General features: G+C 39.2%; 2 protein-coding genes and 1 pseudogene across 3 annotated transcripts in view; 1 reads left to right on the forward strand and 2 right to left on the reverse strand.

The window, feature by feature from the left end:
* Window positions 1-4,784: 4,784 nt before the first annotated feature.
* LOC132126390 (serine/arginine-rich splicing factor 7-like) lies at window positions 4,785-10,346 on the reverse strand (annotated as a pseudogene).
* Window positions 10,347-10,926: 580 nt separating this feature from the next.
* On the forward strand, window positions 10,927-13,082 carry gemin6 (gem (nuclear organelle) associated protein 6). The gene is made up of 2 exons (XM_059537426.1): window positions 10,927-11,122; window positions 12,569-13,082. The coding sequence occupies exons 1-2, from the start codon at window positions 10,995-10,997 to the stop codon at window positions 12,960-12,962; spliced, it is 522 nt and encodes a 173-aa protein (XP_059393409.1). The 5' UTR covers window positions 10,927-10,994; the 3' UTR covers window positions 12,963-13,082.
* Window positions 13,083-17,119: 4,037 nt separating this feature from the next.
* Window positions 17,120-18,977, reverse strand: part of sos1 (son of sevenless homolog 1 (Drosophila)) — a 38,937-nt gene continuing 37,079 nt past the window's right edge. For both annotated transcript variants that reach the window (XM_059538186.1, XM_059538185.1), the window contains 2 exons: window positions 18,425-18,543; window positions 17,120-18,291 (listed from right to left, as the gene is read on the reverse strand). In XM_059538186.1, the coding sequence (XP_059394169.1) occupies window positions 17,929-18,291; window positions 18,425-18,543 (482 nt within the window). In that variant the 3' untranslated portion in view covers window positions 17,120-17,928. The remainder of the gene's footprint in view (window positions 18,292-18,424; window positions 18,544-18,977) is intronic.

An 18,977-nucleotide genomic window follows, 5' to 3' on the forward strand; every position in this document is an offset into this window, starting at 1 on the left:
AGCCCACACAACCACACACATGTTTGCACGGCCCACTGCAAAACAATTAACTGACCCCGCTATTGTTGGGTTAATAACTTAGTACTCAGAAACTAGATTGTTAACTGTATTTATTGAATGAACTAGGGTTGTGCGATATGGACAAAAAAAAAAACTATCGCGATCTCTTTGATAAATGTTGTGATTTCGATTTTGACACACACAGATATGTTTTACAGATATGTTTATAAATGCATTCAGGATGAATTTGAAACATATTTCCAAAAGAAAACCAGTTAGAGCTTTATCAAAAAGTTGTAACGTCTCTACAACAGACATAAGTCAAAATAATCACTATAGTAGGGTGTAACAAACTTTATAGACTTATGGCAAAAATATTTATAAATAAATAAATCCTGTGTCCAGGGACTTTTTTTCTTTTTTTGCCATGCATTGTTCATAGAGATCATTAATTGTAGCGGTGCCTCAGGTGTTGAAATAGATTTGTTATACATTATACAGATTCACACGTATACTCCGTCTGCAGTGCGTATACAGTATGTGTTAGCGGTGCAGAAGCTGCAGCGAGAGCGCATTAAAATAATGCGCGAGCGTGAATCTCTCAGCTCACATTCCGATTACATTTGCTTTGTTACAAAACCAGACACGCATGCTCAGATACACACTTTAGGCTATTATTCATTCATATATTACATTATTCTGCAACATTTTGTATTTGTAATTAAATTATTGTTTGTAGTAACTTAATATCACATTTTAATCATGCTGATTTTTGGAGAAAAACTGAAATGGCATTCTTCGTGTGATATTAACTACATAAAATACATACAATACATTTTCTAACCCCCATATCTTGAATTTTATGATCATTCACATGTATTCATAAATGCATTTGAATGCACCGAATAATGCAGTGAAAGAACGCACTCAAAATGCACACGTATGACTTCATCATGTAACTTTACATTAGCCTAGATGCGTGCACTTTTTAGGCACTATTTGTTTAGTTTTTTAATATAGCCTACTTGATACTGTTAAAAGGCACATTATTAAAACAAAAAATACGAGTTCACATATCACACCTAAACAAGCTTGGAAAACGAAATTAGAACTAGCTACTAAATTAGTTAAAAATGCCTATCCATATACAGCTATGATTCGCGAACCCCAAACTGACTCAAATGATTCGCGAACCCGCTCCGAACTCCCAAACTGACTCAAATGATTCACGCTCCCCACTCCCAAACTGACTCAAATGATTTGCAGACCCGCTTTGAACTCCCAAACTGACTCAAATGACTCGCGATCCCCAAACTGACACAAATGATTCGCGATCCCGCTCCGAACTCCCGAACAGACTCAAATGATTCGCGAACCCGCTCCGAACTCCCGAAATGATTAAAATGATTCACGCTCCGAACTCCCAAACTCACTCAAATGATTCACGCTCCGAACTTCCAAACTGACTCAAATGATTCATGCTCCGAACTGCCAAACTGACTCAAATGATTCGCGAACCCACTTTGAACTCCAGAACTGACTCAAATGATTCGCGATCCCGCTCCGAACTCTCAAACTGACTCAAATGATTCGCGAACCCGCTTTGAACTCTCGAACTGATTCAAATGATTCGCGAACCCGCTCCGAACTCCCAAACTCACTCAAATGGTTCGCGATCCCCAAACTGACTCAAATGATTCGCGAACCCGCTCCGAACTCTCGAACTAACTCAAATGATTCGAGAACTCGCTCCGAACTCCCGAACCGATTCAAATGATTCGCGATCCCGCTACCAACAAATTACGGCCTATGCTCTCAATGTCAAATGCAGAAATGTTAATCCATGCATTTATGACCTCAAGGTTAGATTATTGTAATGCTTTATTGGGTGGTTGTTCTGCACGCTTAGTAAACAAACTACAGCTAGTCCAAAATGCAGCAGCAAGAGTTCTTACTAGAACCAGGAAGTATGACCATATTAGCCCGGTCCTGTCAACACTGCACTGGCTCCCTATCAAGCATCGTATAGATTTTAAAATATTGCTTATTACCTATAAAGCCCTGAATGGTTTAGCACCTCAGTATTTGAATGAGCTCCTTTTACATTATAATCCTCTACATCCGCTACGTTCTCAAAACTCAGGCAATTTGATAATACCTAGAATATCAAAATCAACTGCAGGCGGCAGATCCTTTTCCTATTTGGCGCCTAAACTCTGGAATAACCTACCTAACATTGTTCGGGAGGCAGACACACTCTTGCAGTTTAAATCTAGATTAAAGACCCATCTCTTTAACCTGGCTTACACATAACATACTAATATGCTTTTATTATCCAAATCCGTTTAAGGATTTTTAGGCTGCATTAATTAGGTAAACCGGAACCGGAAACACTTGCCATAACACCCGATGTACTTGCTACATCATTAGAAGAATGGCATCTACGCTAATATTTGTCTGTTTCTCTCTTGTTCCGAGGTCACCGTGGCCACCAGATCCAGTCTGTGTCCAGATCAGAGGGTCACTGCAGTCACCCGGATCCAGAACGTATCCAGACCAGATGCTGGATCAGCACCTAGAAAGGACCTCTACATCCCTGAAAGACAGCGGAGACCAGGACAACTAGAGCCCCAGATACAGATCCCCTGTAAAGACCTTTTCTCAGAGGAGCACCAGGACAAGACCACAGGAAACAGATGATTCTTCTGCACAATCTGACTTTGCTGCAGCCTGGAATTGAACTACTGGTTTCGTCTGGTCAGAGGAGAACTGGCCCCCAACTGAGCCTGGTTTCTCCCAAGGTTTTTTTCTCCATTCTGTCACCAATGGAGTTTCGGTTCCTTGCCGCTGTCGCCTCTGGCTTGCTTAGTTGGGGTCACTTCATCTACAGCGATATCGTTGACTTGATTGCAAATAAATGCACAGACACTATTTAACTGAACAGAGATGACATAACTGAATCCAATGATGAACTGCCTTTAACTATCATTTTGCATTATTGACACTGTTTTCCTAATGAATGTTGTTCAGTTGCTTTGACGCAATGTATTTTGTTTAAAGCGCTATATAAATAAAGGTGACCAACTCCCGAACTGACTCAAATGATTCGCGAACCCGCTTTGAACTCCCAAACTGACTCAAATGAATCACGCTCTGAACTCCCGAACTGACTCAAATGATTCACAATCTGAAGTTCCCATCCAAATCAAATGACACCGCCAGCGCTACTATTGGTTTAGTTCTCTAATTCCATAACATTTACTGATTTTAAGGTACGAAAAGTATGTTGTTAACAAATAATATCATAATTAATAATAATATAATATCAATATTTCCATTCCGAACTGCTTTCCATGTTGAAACATCCACGAACATAACCAGGTGAGCAGATCACTCTCTCACTATTTGATTGCTCTATAAAGTAATAAACCCAGTGAAGCTGTTGTTTACAGTGAATTTATAACAGCTGAGGGGCGTTGTTAGGCATGACTCAACGCAAAGCTAAAAAAAACCTTTAGCTGTTATAAATTCACTAAAACCACAACTTCACAGGGTCTATTGCTATAAAACAGTTATTCCATATATGTAGTAAGGTTTCACAGAATAAAACAGAGCAAATAAAGTGTAATGATATTAATAAAAACAGTATTCTTCCACCAAACAATGTAGCTCCTCAGAAACAGTTGTGCTTGCTACAAAGTGGTTGCCGAGCAACACACAAACATAAACAAAGGTGTATGTTACTTTGTAACACAATTTATAACAGCTTTGAACCTGGCTCAGCCAATCAGAGTCAAGGACCAGAACTATCTGTTTTATAAACTAGCACAATCAGTGAAATCCGCACAGAACATGATGTCTGTGGTGATGGAAAGCCTCATAACGTGAAAAAGTTTCATAAACCAAGGTTCACTCTTACAAATAGAGCTTCTTTACTGGTGTGGAATACCTTAAACATTAATGGAAATAAATTAAATTATTTTTAGCAGAAGATTTTTAAAATGTTCACACTAAGAACAAATTTTCTTTTTAGGAATTGATCACTGAAAGGTTCTTTGGGGAACCAGAAATAGCTCTTCTACGAAATAACTGGAAAAAAAAAAACCTTTTGGAACCATTGTTTTTAAGAATAAATTGATAAAATTTAAATCAGTTCAAATATTACAAATAAAACGCTTGTTTAACCTGCAGTTTAATGCTAACGGGTTACAAAAAAAAGTGAACAAATGGATCATAAATCACAACTGAAATGTGAATGAAATTATGTAAAGAAAACCACTGAAACAATGTTTACAGCTCAATAGTTGTAAAAAATGTAACAAAATAAATGTGCTATAAATGTCAGTTGCTGAAAAATTTCAGCATTGAAAAAACATTAAATCTGATCTTAAAGTTAACTAGTCAAAGTAATTAAATATATATAAATCAGTACATATGTGCCTGAAATGTTGTAAGTTGTTTCAGTGTTGAAATTTCAATTAAACAAACCTTAAACAATGCTTTTTTTTTAATACAAGTTAAAATATTAATAACCCAATAAAATATTTAACTAGTTTACCTGCATGTCGCATGACCATTAACCAACATCAATGAGTCGATTTATTAATTAAGTAAGGCATACTTAAAAAATCTCATATGGATGTGAAGTACTCACTGTAGCTCAAAGAGGTCATTACACTAGCATTAACTAGTAACAATACTAACGGGCTATTCTGTTAAACCGGTGTATGAACGACAGCGCCACCTGCTGGAACAGCATGAAGAAATCTCACAGACAAAGGGAAGTGTTTTCACTTCATTTAATACACACATACAAAACTCCAACCAGTGTGTGTGTGTGTGTGTGTGTGTGCTACACAAAACAGGTACAAAAGCACACAAACTCTCTTCAACTACAGAAAAATCAACTCAAAATATTTTCCGCTCCTCACTGGAGCTTCCTTACAATCAAACTCACATCTTTATAAGTACTGCAGTAAACGTCTGATGAGAAACTGAGGTTCTGGAGAAGAGCGTTAGTCGTCTCGCTCTGGACTCTCACTTCGTGCAGGGCTTCGAGACGCAGATCGACTGCAGGCAGAACACAAGAAACTGGTGTTGAGCGAGTGTGTTGCTCGCTCCTCATTTACACAGCTGGAACAGAGTTTCTCCTGCGCTTTAAAAGTAACCAGCAAAAAGCTTATTTTGCTTATTGGGTGGCTTGTGTGCTACAAATAATGAATAGCCTTGGAAACACTGAATATTATTTCCAAGCATTTATACCATAAATAAAACAGCTTGTGAATAGTTACATAGCATTATTTACTTAAATTATTAAGTTAATCGAGTTGGAGCACATAAAATTTAGTGTGTGTGTGTTGGGGGGGGGGGGTTCTTCATCGAAACGAAACCTATAAATTGTCATATGGATGTTATTCCGTCACATTTTCTCAAAGGTGTTTTAGATTTTGTTGCCCCCTGTTGTCTAAAAAAACTAATCTGGACCCTGATATCTTAAACGATTACAGGCCTATCAAAGTTGCCATTATTATCAAAAATTCTGGAAAAGGTCATTTATTTACAGCTTTCTTCTTATCTGACTGACTGTAACATGCTTGATTAATTTCAATCAGGATTTAGGGCTTGTCATAGTACTGAGAGTGCTCTGCTAAAAGTAACAAATTATATATCTCCTTGGATTGCGGAGATGGGGTCATCTTGATTATTTTAGATCTCAGCGCAGCATTTAACACAATAGATCGCTCATGTTATTAAATCACCTGGAGAGAGTGTTTGGTATTCAAGAGGTTGTGTTAAGTTAGTTCTCCTCATATCCCAAAGGCTGAACATCCTCAATTAATATTGGCAAGCACAACTCATCCTCAACATCGATCAGATGTGGTGTCCCACAAGGCTCTATTTTGAGTCCTCTCCTTTTTCTGTACACATGCTTCCTTTAGGTTCTATCTTTCAGAAATATGATGCATCTTATCACTCTTATGCTGATAATACTCAGTTTACTCTGGAGCTGTCAAGTCCACCAATGGAAAATCTATCATAAATCTCATCTCCTGTCTGGATGTTCTTAGCCAATTTATTTAAACTTATATTGTTTTTTATTTATATATGTTTTCTTATTTTTGTTTTTAATTTGCAATGTTACAACGTTTGTAATGTTAAACTTTTTTTGCACATAACACATAGGCTTACATGATAACATTTGCTTTATTATCATTGTTTTATTAGTCATCATTGGGCGGCATGGGAAATATATATTTTAAATAGTTTATTTTTTTTTTTTAATACAAAAATGAAAATACAGAGATATATACCATATATTGCAAATTGGTGGAATGAAAAGTGTGTTGATACTTTTCCATAATTTATTCATGTCACATTTACATTTGTCTTGAGCTTAAGCAAGACTCAGAATGATGATGATGATGATGATGTGTGTGTGTGTGTGTGTGTGTGTATTCTCACCTCCTAGCCGCAGAGCCGGATTTGGATCTCCTGGCTGAACCAGATCTAAAGAAGCAGAAGATCGCCATCAACACAAACACACAGTTCATGCAGTGATGATGACTGCTGAAGCGCAGCAGTGTGTGTGTGTGTGTGTGTGTGTGTGTGTGTGTGTGTGTGTGTGTGTGTGTGTGTGTGTGTGTTACCTGCTCCTGGGAGCCGAGCCGGAGCGCGAGCGGGATCTGGATCTGGATGAGACAAACAAACGATCAATCCATTAAACTGCAGCAGGTATAGTCTACTATCATTGAAATACTAGCAGTGTTTTCATTGTTAATTTAAATTCATTTTAATGTTAGTTAATTTGTTTTTGCATGTTTTGTCATTTAATTATTTTTTAAATATTAATATAAATACTATTATATTTATTAATATGACTACACATAATATTTTTTTACAAATATTTGATTTAAGTTAACATTTATATATTTTAAGTAATACTTTTTTAATGGTTTAAGGTAAGTATAAATGCACACATTCATCAGGATGAAGATCATCTGAAGCAATTTTGGTGAGGTGATGCTTTCATGTGTCGTCACATTCAGAAATGTGTTTTAGAACATTCACACACACACACACACACACACTCTTTGAATCAGTGTTACACCACCTTGCATCAGTCACTCACCTGGAGCGTTTGGGCGTCACAGATCTGGAGCGTCTGGGAGAACCAGAGCGAGAACGACGAGGAGAGAAAGATCTGGACCTGAGACATCAATCACACACACATCTGAGTGAAGGATCACACACACAGAGACACAGACACACACACACACACACAGACACAGACACACACACACACACACACAGACACACACACACACACACACAGACACAGACACACACACACACACACACACATCTGAGTGAAGGATCACACACACAGTGACACAGACACACACACACAGACACAGACACAGACACACACACACACACACACACACACACAGACACACACACAGACACACAGACACACAGACACACACACACACACACACACACACACACACACACACACACAGACACACACAGACACACACAGAGACACACACACACACCTTCTCCCTCTGCTGCGGCTGCGAGAGCGCCCGTATCTCCTCCCTCTGGACCGAGAGCGAGACCTGTCCGAGTCCAGCGGAGACGAGTGGACGGAGGGGACAGAGGAGAGAGACGTGTGTCAGTGTCACAGATTGACTGATGCATGTGACCCTCAGGCACAGACCTCACTGAACTAAACACTCACATTACAGTTTAACATTACAGCTACAGTACAGTACAGAACAGGGCTGGGCCATATGACAGCGCGTTATTACAGACAAACACTTCACTACTCAAAATAAAATACAATGTTCACTGAAATATATATATATAGTAAAAATGACAAAAAAAAAATTAACTAAAATTAAAATGAAAGCTATAAAAACAAAAACTACTTAAAAATTTTTTCTAAAAATTAAATCTCGATGATAAACACTCAAAAAAAAAAATCAGTAATTTTCATTTAATTTTCTGCATTTTCATTTAATTAAAACTAAAACTAAAACTGATACTAAAATTAATAAAATATTTTTTTCTGTTTAATACTTTGCTATATTATTAAACAATTTGAGAAAATATTAATATTTTAAAATTAATTTATGCAATTATTGTCATTTAAATAATGTTTGACTGGCAGCGATGATCAGTCGAAATTTCTCTAATAAAAAAAAACGGAGAAGCTATAATTTAGCAACATCTACACCAAAATCCACAAACTTGACGGAGTGTTATATCGCCCAGCCCTGGAACTCTCTAAAGCATCCAACAGATATTAAAAAAGTTAACAGCATTAAACACTACGACTGCTTTGAGTTCAGGCAATGATATACAGAGAGACACATTAATTGGTACTTGAAATAAACCTTGCAACTCTGCAGGTCGACCCTCTTTGGAACCGAGGTCTAGCAGATTTAGACGATCTAGAAGTATCTATCATCAGCCGACCTCTGCATCTAGTCGTTCTCTTGGATTTCTAACGATGACCGCACTGACAGCCAAATCGCTTGATTGAGACTTGATGGAAGTGTGCAAGGCGCTTTTTCTGCCGAGGTCTCGATGATCTCGTTATCAAAAGCCAAGGCACAAATCGCTAGCCGAATTTACTCGGATTGGCGCTCTCATCTGGTTTGGGTTGGGGGAGGGGCTATGAATAGTTAAGTAGCAGTGGGAGGAGCCTCAGCGAAGGGGTGTGGCTGCTCGTGCCCCGGTCATATGGGATTTGCTAGATGCTTCATGAAATCGTAAAGGATCGTGACTCTCTGAATCAAACGATGAAACCTGAAAGGTTTTGACCAGGTCAGTCATTACATGAAATCCCAAAGAACATTGGAGAAAACATCAGTGCAGAAAACAACAAAAACATCCCCCCGTTAACCCGCACATCTAGTAAACAAACAGGAAGTCAGAGAGAGAGAGAGAGAACAATATGACAGCAGATGAACAGTGTTATTGATCAGAGACAGCGTCGGTCAGCTGTACCTGCTCCAGCGCCGCCGGCCGTACCGATGGCAGTCGTAAGCGTAGTGGCCCTTTTCTCCGCATTCGTAGCATCGGTCGTTGGGGTCGAAGGGTCGCCGGGTCGGTGCACGGTCGTAACGGGAACGCCGCGGCATTCCGGTGGAGAGTTCGACTCGCACGCGAGAGCCGCTGATCACCCTGAACACAAGAGACGGATCTCATACAGAATAAACGCTTTTGCTTCCATATTATCAGAAACATATCTATATCTTAATCGATTCTCAGATTTACAAAACGATACTGATTCTTAAATCCGAAGAATCGATTAGTCGAGCCTGTTTTCAGTTCACGGACGGACACTGAAGGGCTCCTCCCATCTAATAAATCAGCTTTGGTGTTTTTAATGTGAAACACAGATCCCGTACAGCGTGTCTGGATCTCAGGAGTCACTCACTTTCCATCGAGGCCCCTGACGGCGTCCTCAGCGTCTCTGGGATCCTCAAACTCCACGAAGGCGAATCCCGGCGGGTTGCGAGCGATCCAGAGTGTCCTCAGCGGCCCGTAGTAACTGAACGCCCGCTCCAGCTCACCCTTCCCAGCCCCGGTGCCCAGGTTACCCACATACACCTTCGTCTCTGAGAGGAGAGAGAGGAAGGGGTTAACATCTGACCCCAAGACTACAGTTTACTCTCACATCACATCAATCACAACGAAATCCGGATTTGAATTAGATATTACTCATGCTTTTTAATATATATTTTCAATTTATATATATATATATATATATATATAGTGCTGTAATAGTTTTTGTAACCCTAACTCTTCAGCAGTTACATGTTTAACTGTCTAATAATAATCAAAAGATCATTTCAAATATTAAACTAACACCCAACTGTAATCGAAACAGAAACGAAACACAGACATCCGAATACTGACCTACAACCCAACAAAATAATGATTAATCAAAGTACAAATACAAATAATGTGCATTTAAACTATATAACGTTACGTTATGATCATTATAACTTTTGGTAGCAGTGTTATTAAAACGCTTATTATTCGCCAGTGTTTATAGCGAGGGAAGGCGCCATTACAGTTAGCAGCTCGTACTAAACACATTAAATTTCCTGAACAACCAGTCAGATTTAATACTTGAGATGAAGCATTCTGCGTCCGGTTGTGTTCAATTTTCGTGATTTATATCACTCACCGCCTCCGTGTCGTCCGTGTCGCGACATAATGAACGAAATTAAGAAGAAAACCTGACAGAGATAAACAGCCGCCTGTCAAACGATCACGCCGTGACGCGCGTCTGCGCATGCGCACACTAAAAACTACACTTCCCATGATGCTAGTGTTCCGATATCTGGCCGCGTGCTTTCTAAATCATTTTATTTTAATTATTATGATTGTTTTGTGTTGTATATATCCCGTATACTCTTTATTTGTTCAATATATATATATAAAAAAAGAAAAATTCTCTATGTGACCCAGCCAACCAATCACACGGTCGCTTGTGGCAGTGACGTCACGCGTGCGTGTCCAGCGTTCGCTGCGTCGATTTCCTGTGGATGAAGTTGAAGTGTGAGTGAGTGAAGTGAAGTGACATTCAGCCAAGTATGGTGACCCATACTCAGAATTTGTGCTCTGCATTTAACCCATCCGAAATGCACACACACAGAGCAGTGAACACACACGCACACACCCGGAGCAGTGGGCAGCCATTTATGCTGCGGCGCCCGGGGAGCAGTTGGGGGTTCGATGCCTTGCTCAAGGGCACCTCAGTCGTGGTATTGAAGGTGGAGAGAGAACTGTACATGCACTCCCCCCACCCACAATTCCTGCCGGCCCGGGACTCGAACTCACAACCTTTCGATTGGGAGTCCGACTCTCTAACCATTAGGCCACGACTTCCCGTCGTGAACGGGGAAGATGAAGTCGCTGATTGTTAGATAGATTGATTATGGCGGTGATTAAGTGATCGGTTTTTCACCGCGATGCTGCAGTGGATCCACAGGGGTCCTCAGCACTGGCACGAGTTCATCAATCATGAGGTTTGTGTCACGAATCGGGATCAGCAGCGCTTTGAGGGACGCGTGTTCACCGTGGACCCCGTCTCCGCCAGGTACGCGTCATCAAACATCACTACAATATCATAATCTAATCTAGCTGCTAATCGAAACTAATGATCATTCAGAACACGATCGTCTGTTCAGTTTGGGCTAAGTTTATGTTCTCTGGCTTAACTTTTCATCATGAAGTTAAAGGTTTATAAATGCGAATACATTTATCTGTGTTTGCAACTTAATTTAAAACATTAATAGAAGTCATTAATAGAAGTATTTAAGTATGTATTATTTTAATTTGTAAATGCATTTTTAAGGGTAAGGGGATTCTGGAACACTTTGACTCCAATCAATCATGAGGTGAGCCGTTTGGATTTGAAACCATTATGAATCTATCTTTTATTATTATTAAACAATACAAACATTATTATTTTAAGTGTACTGTATTAATGTTTTAAAGACAAAAACCATTATGAACCATGAGATGAATTATAAATTGAATCATTTGCATTTTGAATCATTATGAAATGTGATGCATGTGGCTTAACTTTTCATCATGAAGTTAATGGTTTATAAATACTAATATATTATCTAAATTTGCAACTTAACAGTCATTAATATAAATATTATAGTATTTATTAATAGTTGAGTTTTTGAATATATAAATGCATTTTTCACTAAAATGAATCATTAAGGTTTTGAATCATTAGGTTTATTATTTTGGTATTGAATCATTAAGTGAATCATTTAGGTTCTGAATCATTAGGTGAATCATTTGGGGTTTGAATCATTAAGTGAATCATTTGGGTTTTGACTCATTAAGTGAATCATTTGGGTTCTGAATCATTAGGTGAATCATTTAGGGTTTGAATCATGAGGTTTATGAGGTTGCTCAGATAGACTTCTGTGTGAGGTCAGCAGGAGCTGTCCGCCGTGGTGGTGCTGAACTGGTTAATATCAACAGCTCGAGAATCGATTGCTCACGAGCTGCTTCACTGCATCATGTATATTGTATACTGCATCTTTATAAGTGTTGAAAAACTACACGAGACACAGCTTAATAATTTAACCGCTTTTAACAGAAGAGAGAGAGAGAGAAAATGATAAATAAAAATAACACCTTGTGCACCACAAGTCCAACAGACAGACATCGTAGTGATGAGTGCTGTCCAACAAGAAGCACTACAGAAATAGTTGAAATGGCATTTATCAAGACTCATGGGTTCTTGAAAAAAAAAAAGCCAAATTGCAAACTAATCCAACCCTGTTGATATTTTATATAATTTAAACACCGTAACCTCATGCCCAAACGCATGCCTTTTGAAAGATCATTTAATATTGATATGAAAGTCTTACTTCCAGATGGTATATGCTGAACTAAGAACGTTTGAGGAAACACGTGTTAATGTTCAGGTTCAACTTAAGAAGTTTCATTCCGAGCTGAATCACTGGTGTTTTGACTCAGTTGTTCAGTGAATCATGAATCATCTCTTGTGTGTCTGCAGTGTGGTGCTGGTGAGCGTCCAGGAGAACGAGTGTCCGTCGGTGAGGGTGATTCTGGGTCACGCGGTGACTGATGTCCAGATCCTCAGGAGAGGAACAGAGGAAACGGAGCGTCAGATGAAGAGCGTCTTCCTGCCGAACCGAGCACAGAGTCTCAGCGCGGAGGAGCTGAAGTCTTGGCGGGAGAGTGTGCGTCTGTGGCTGGAGAACAACCGAGTCCCGGTGACTGAAGATGGAGAGGTTCTGTGTGTGGCGAACGCTCTGACCATCAGCGCCCCCTACAGGCCTGGAGACTGCAGCAGCGCCAACGAGATCATCCTGTCTCGCATCCAGAGTCTAGTGGAGAAGCTTCATTCACCTGAGGAGAAGATCCCAGGACATCCGTCACACTGTTAAACCACAGCTTTCACGATCAAACATCACTTCTGTGGTACAAACTCAATAGCTCTTGATTCATGTAACATTGTAAATGTTTCCTGATGAATGAAAGAGAAATGAACCTTTTTGAAACTTGAATCATTTGCTCTGCTGACTTGCTCCAAAATGTCATCTCTATATTGATCCTTAAAGTCAGCTAAACACAGTTACTGTAGTTAAACCAGGCTGACCACAGTAACCATAGTTTAACCATGACACTGTAGTAAAACTGTTATTAAAAAAAGACTTTTACTATAATAAAAGCATGATTTGTATTTGTGTATTCTTTCTTTGTGCATTTATGTTTTTATAACTGTACTGCCTTAATTTAATGTTTTGTACTATTTCATGTTTAAAGAAAAATCTGAAATTATTCAGATCTCAAGTGATTTGATTCGGATTGGGACTCTGAATCGCGAATCATTTGATTCAGATCGGGACTTCGGATCACGGTTCGCGAATCATTCAATTAGCAAAATAAATCCCTCTCTGAATAGTCAGCTGCAAATATGTCTTGACCCCAAAAAAATTCTAACAAAAGGTTTCTCAGTGGTTTACAGTAGTATCAAATGTACTTAAAAACATACTAAAAGTTTACCAAAGTTTGGCTCCAAGAAAGACCCCGTTTTCAAAATGGCAGGACCTTAAAATGACCATTACTCCTTTGTATTCCTCCTAGACCAGAAATATTGGTGCCTGATACATGTTTTGGCCATGTAATATTCTAATTAGCATATTTGCATAATAGATAAGTGATTACAAGTCCAATTATATATTAAAGCAATTGATTACAAGCATATTTATGGGAAGAATATGTACAATTTCCCTTAAGTACAGGTACATGTAAAAAAAAAAATTAGAATATCATGGAAAAGTTCGTTATTTTTTTTGTCATTTAATTTAAAAGAGCAAACTTTTTTTATATTCTAGATTCATTGCACACAAACTGAAATATGTAAAGAGTTTTTTGTTTGAGTTCTGATGGTTACGACTTACAGCTTCAGTATCTCAAAAAATGTGAATATTTTCTCAAAGATCAATCAAAAACAGATTAACGAAACAGAAATGTTCCAGATCTCCACTCAATACTTGGTTGGGGCTCCTTTTGCAATTACTGTCTGGGGCATCTCCATTAAGGTTGTCAGCAGATGCAAGTATAACGTGCTCCAGAATCTCCTGATAGATGGCTGCATTGACTCTGGACTTAATAAAACACAATGAACCAACTCCAACAGGCGTCACAGCACCCAGATCATCTCTGACTTCAGAAACTTCACACTGGACTTTCTCCAGTCCAGACCTTGATTTCCAAATGAAATACTAAATGTATTTTCATCTGAAAGAGGACTGTGGACCACTGAGCAACAGTCCAGTTCCTTTCCTCCTCACCCCAGGTGAGATGCTTCAGACGTTATTCTCTGGTTCAGGAGTGTCTTGGTTCTAGGAGTGTGACAGCTGTAGCTCTTTTCCTGAAGACGTCTGAGCGTGGTGACTCTTGATGCACTGACTCCAGCTTCAGTCCACTCCTTGTGAAGCTCTCAGTTGAAGTTCTTGAATCTGCTTTTCCTCACAATCTTCCCAAGGCTGTGGTCATCTCTGTTGCACCTTTTCCTATCACAGTCAACTTTCTATAACTATATTTTGATACAGCACTCTGTGAACAGCAGCCCTTTCAGCAATGACCTTCTGTGTCTTACCTGAGGATGTTGATGATACTGTTGTCTTCTGGACAACAGTCAGGTCAGTAGTCTTTCCCATAATTGTGGTTGCATGTTCTGAACTAGCCCAAGAGGTACTCAGTGTTTATTTTCATAATTAATAAAACTAATCAAGCTCAAAATGGAATATTCACATTTTTTTTAGATACTGAATTTTTTATTTTCCTAAGCTGTGAGTCGTAACAAGCAGAATTAAAACAAAAAACTCTTGAAATATTTCTGTTTGTGTGCAATGAATCTAGAATATACAAACGTTTACTTTTTGGAATTAAATTGTTTACATCTCTGGGTCACCCCAAACAATGATAAAACCTTACAGTATTCTCACAAAATCATGTATTTCATAAGTATGTTATCATGTCAGTGCAATTTAGACAAGTCCAATGGATTCATAGACCCAGAAAACAGGGTTAGACACCAAGATTACTTGACTAAGTCAAATAATGAAGGAGTTAGGATATTTTAAGGGCTCCCTGCCCATCTTGGACACCATCTTGAAAATTACACCTTTCTAGTGGTCAAACTTTTAGTATGTTATTAAGGACACCTAATCCTACAAAAAACAGCTGAGAAACCTTTTGTTTTGCAGCCGCCTAGAAGTTTCAATCTGAATCGAAAGGGTTTAACTGATTCAGCGTTTGGAAAGCTCAGTTTCAGCCATCACTAGTCTGTCGTTCAAGTGATGTCGAAATTGGAAAATGAATAACTCTGGATCTTTTCTCCTAATGAATCGCTTGAACTGAATCAATCGGAGCGGTTCCCGCGTAAATGACTCACTCAATTGACTCGGTTCAGTCATGTTCACACGACACTATCGTCACTATTACTGCTCAGCTCGCTAGATTTATGATATTAACTGAAATAAGAGAAAAAAGCCTGGCGTTTCCAAATAAAATCAGATTTTTCCATTCCACAGATAACATCCGACACAAATCTATGAACCTGTGAAATATTAACAGGACGAGCTCATGCAGTTCAATAGAAATCATCTGGAAATGTCCTGTCTTATCACTTTTTTGTTATTAAAAAACAAATAAACCAGCCCAACTCAATCATCATTATCATTATTGATTCTGACGAGATCTGCATCGAGTCCTGCAGGATCCCAAACCCAAGAGAGAATAAAACGATCACAATTCAATCAGAGTTCATGAAAGTGAAGAGAGGCGTCTCACGGCTAGTGTTTGGCATACAGTGGTAGAAACACTTTATTCCCTTGCTTTAAGAAGGCGATCGTTTCATCTTTACATACTTATTGGCAAAACAAGAAATGATTGAGAAAATAAAAGTTCCAACACAGAGGACAATCACGTGTGTTTCTTGAAGGTTTCTCCAGTACCTCTTTTTGGTGTGAGGGTACCTTAAACTCCTGGTGCTCTTCAGTCTACTGGCTCTCGAGTGAGTCTAGAACACCAGGAATAATCCAGAGAGCGTTCTCCGTCAGCAGAAGAGCTGCTCCGTTCAGTCTGTCATCCAGCAGAAGTGTGTGTTCAGGAGGAGAATCAGACATGACTGCAGGAAACCAGCCGAGCCGTGAAATGAAAGGAACATGAGACAAAACAGCTACACGAAAGACAAAACAAAAACAATACAGAGTTCCCCAAACGGGCGTGATTTGCACTTTATGGAAACACAATCGTTGTCTCGGAAGGATGAATTTAAAGGGCCAGTTCACCCAAGATTACAATCCTGCCATCATTTACTCATCCACGAGATGTTACAAACCTGAACGAGTTTCTTTCTTCTGCTGAACACAAAACAGATGTTGGCAACCAAACAGTTGACGGTAGCCATTGACTATGGAGAAAAAAAAAATTACAATGGATGTCAATGGGTGCCATCAATTATCTAGTCACTCACACTTCTCACACTATCTTCTAATGCTGGGCAACGATTAATCGCATCTAAAGTAAAAGTTATTGTTTTTAACATATATGTGTGTGTACTGTGGATATTTATTTTGTATATATAAAGATACAAACATACAATATATGTTAAGAAAATATTTACATGTATATATTTATATTCATATAATTTATATTATACATAAATATATTAAATATATAAACATAACATATTTTTCTTAAAAATATACATGCATGTGTGTGTATTTATATATACACCCATAATAAATATATACAGTACACACACACATATATTATGTACAGAACATTTTTTATTCCGGATGTGGTTAGGCATGATTAATTGTTGCCCAGCACTAATATCTTCTTTTGTGTCCTTATAAATGTTTTCTAATTATTTTTAAGAATGTTAACAAAATTTCAGTTCCCCTTGATTTCCATTATATGGGAAAAAATACTATGGAAGTCTATGGGTGCCGTCAGCTGTTTGGTTACCAACATTCTAAAAATATTTATATGTTTGGGGTTTTTCTAAATGTGTTCTATTTATTTAAAAAAATGTTGGTAACAACAATTCAGTTTCCCTTGATTTCCATTATATGGGCAAAAAATACTATGGAAGTCTATGGGTGCCGTCAGCCATCACCAACATTTCTCAAACTATCTTCAAGTAATTCTAAATGTCTTCTAAATATTTTGAAGAATGTTGGTAACCAAACAGCTTTCGTTCCCATTGATTAGATGGTCAAAAACTACTATGGTAGTCTATGGGTGCCGTCAACTGTTCGTTATTAACATTATTTTTTTTTTTTTTTTTTTTTACAGTTTTTCTAAGCGTCTTCTAATTATTTTTAAGAATGTTAACAAAATTTCAGTTCCCCTTGATTTCCATTATATTGGCTTAAAATACTATTGAAGTCTATGGGTGCCGTCAGCTGTTTGGTTACCAACATGCAAACTTTTTTTTTTTTTTTTTTGAGGGGTTCTTCTAAGTGTCTTCTAATTTAAAAAATGTTGGTACCAAAACAATTTTGGTTCCCACTGACTATTATATGGAGCATAAATACTATGGAAGTCTATGGGTGCCGTCAGCTGTTTGGTTACCAACATTCTAAAAATATAAATATTTTGGGGTTGTCTTCTAATTATTTTGAAGAATACTAGTAGCAAATTCCCAGTTCCCCTTTATTTCCATTACATGGGCAACAAATATTCTTTGTGTTCAGCACCAGAAAGAAACTCATATAGGTTTGAAACAGCTTGAGGGTGACTAAACACTGACAGAATTCCCATTTCTCTGCTGAACCGCCCCTTTAAGGGCACATGTTGCTGTCGTCTCGTCTGCAGCACTGTCTGTAAGCGTGTCTACGAGGGGTTGGCGTTCTCCAGCAGCGGCGGCCCGTCACGGTGCACCGACTCTCTCTTGTAGGTCTTGGGGGGGAGTTTGGGGATGGGTGACTGCGAGGTGCTGTGGCGCGGCGGGACGGGTGGCCCGGGCATCTGCGGAGGGAAGAAGGCCTGGCTGGGTTCGGAGCGGCGTCCCGGCGGAGGCGGCTGCAGGTGCAGCGGGGAGCTGGAGAACACGTCTGGGGTCCGCACCGGCTCCCGCGGCGGCAGGGTGGGGGGGCTGTCGGGCGGCTCTGTCAGAGAGTAACGGGGCGAGTACACTTTAGTGGTGGGCTGCCGCGGGGGGATCGCCGGAGGACTGTCCAGGTGCTTCGACATCATCTGAAACACACCAACACACACACTGAGCTCGGAAAGATCAGGATCTAGGATTCTACTCCCAGAACTCAACCACCATCAGCTATTAATAAAGAGCAGGATATGAAGCGCTGAAGGTGGGGATGTGTGCGGGCACCTTGGAAGGCGAGGCCTCGGCGGGCGCAGACTCCGGCCGGCGGCGCGGTGGGATCGGCGGAGGAACGGGAAGCTCGTCATTCCGGAGGAAACTCATCATCGAGGACACTGAGGAAGATCCTGAGACACACACACACACACACACACACACACACACACACTGATGAGATCACTGCACGGGTGCACACAGGTTCGGGGAGAACATGGAATTTCTCCACACACATATTGCTTCACATGCTCATTTGTAGTTACTTTAAGGTTTTTCCAAAAAATATTTTTCATTGCCTTACATGTCCAAAATAGCAATAATTATTGTTTTTTTTTTTTTACATTTGTCAAAAATCAAAGCTTGGTGGAAATCCCATGTTCTGAAAGATGAAGTGCTATGCAGGTGATTTAAGACAATAAGGTCTGATTTAAGCTAAAACGATAAATGACTGTTCTCTCTCTCTCTCTCTCTCTCTCTTCACCGTTCACACATCTCGTCCTCAAATACATACACTATTGCCTTCTTAGACAGTTTTGTAAGAGTTAAGAAAGTACTATAATACAAA

This window comes from Carassius carassius, chromosome 44, assembly GCF_963082965.1.
Source record: "Carassius carassius chromosome 44, fCarCar2.1, whole genome shotgun sequence".
NCBI classification, from domain to species: Eukaryota; Metazoa; Chordata; class Actinopteri; order Cypriniformes; family Cyprinidae; genus Carassius; species Carassius carassius.

Coding starts and splice junctions, on each gene's coding strand:
- gemin6 (XM_059537426.1), top strand. CDS start 10,995: ATGCTGCAGTGGATCCACAGGGGTCCTCAGCACTGGCACGAGTTCATC. Junction 11,123..12,568: donor GTGGACCCCGTCTCCGCCAG/GTACGCGTCATC, acceptor GTGTGTCTGCAG/TGTGGTGCTGGTGAGCGTCC.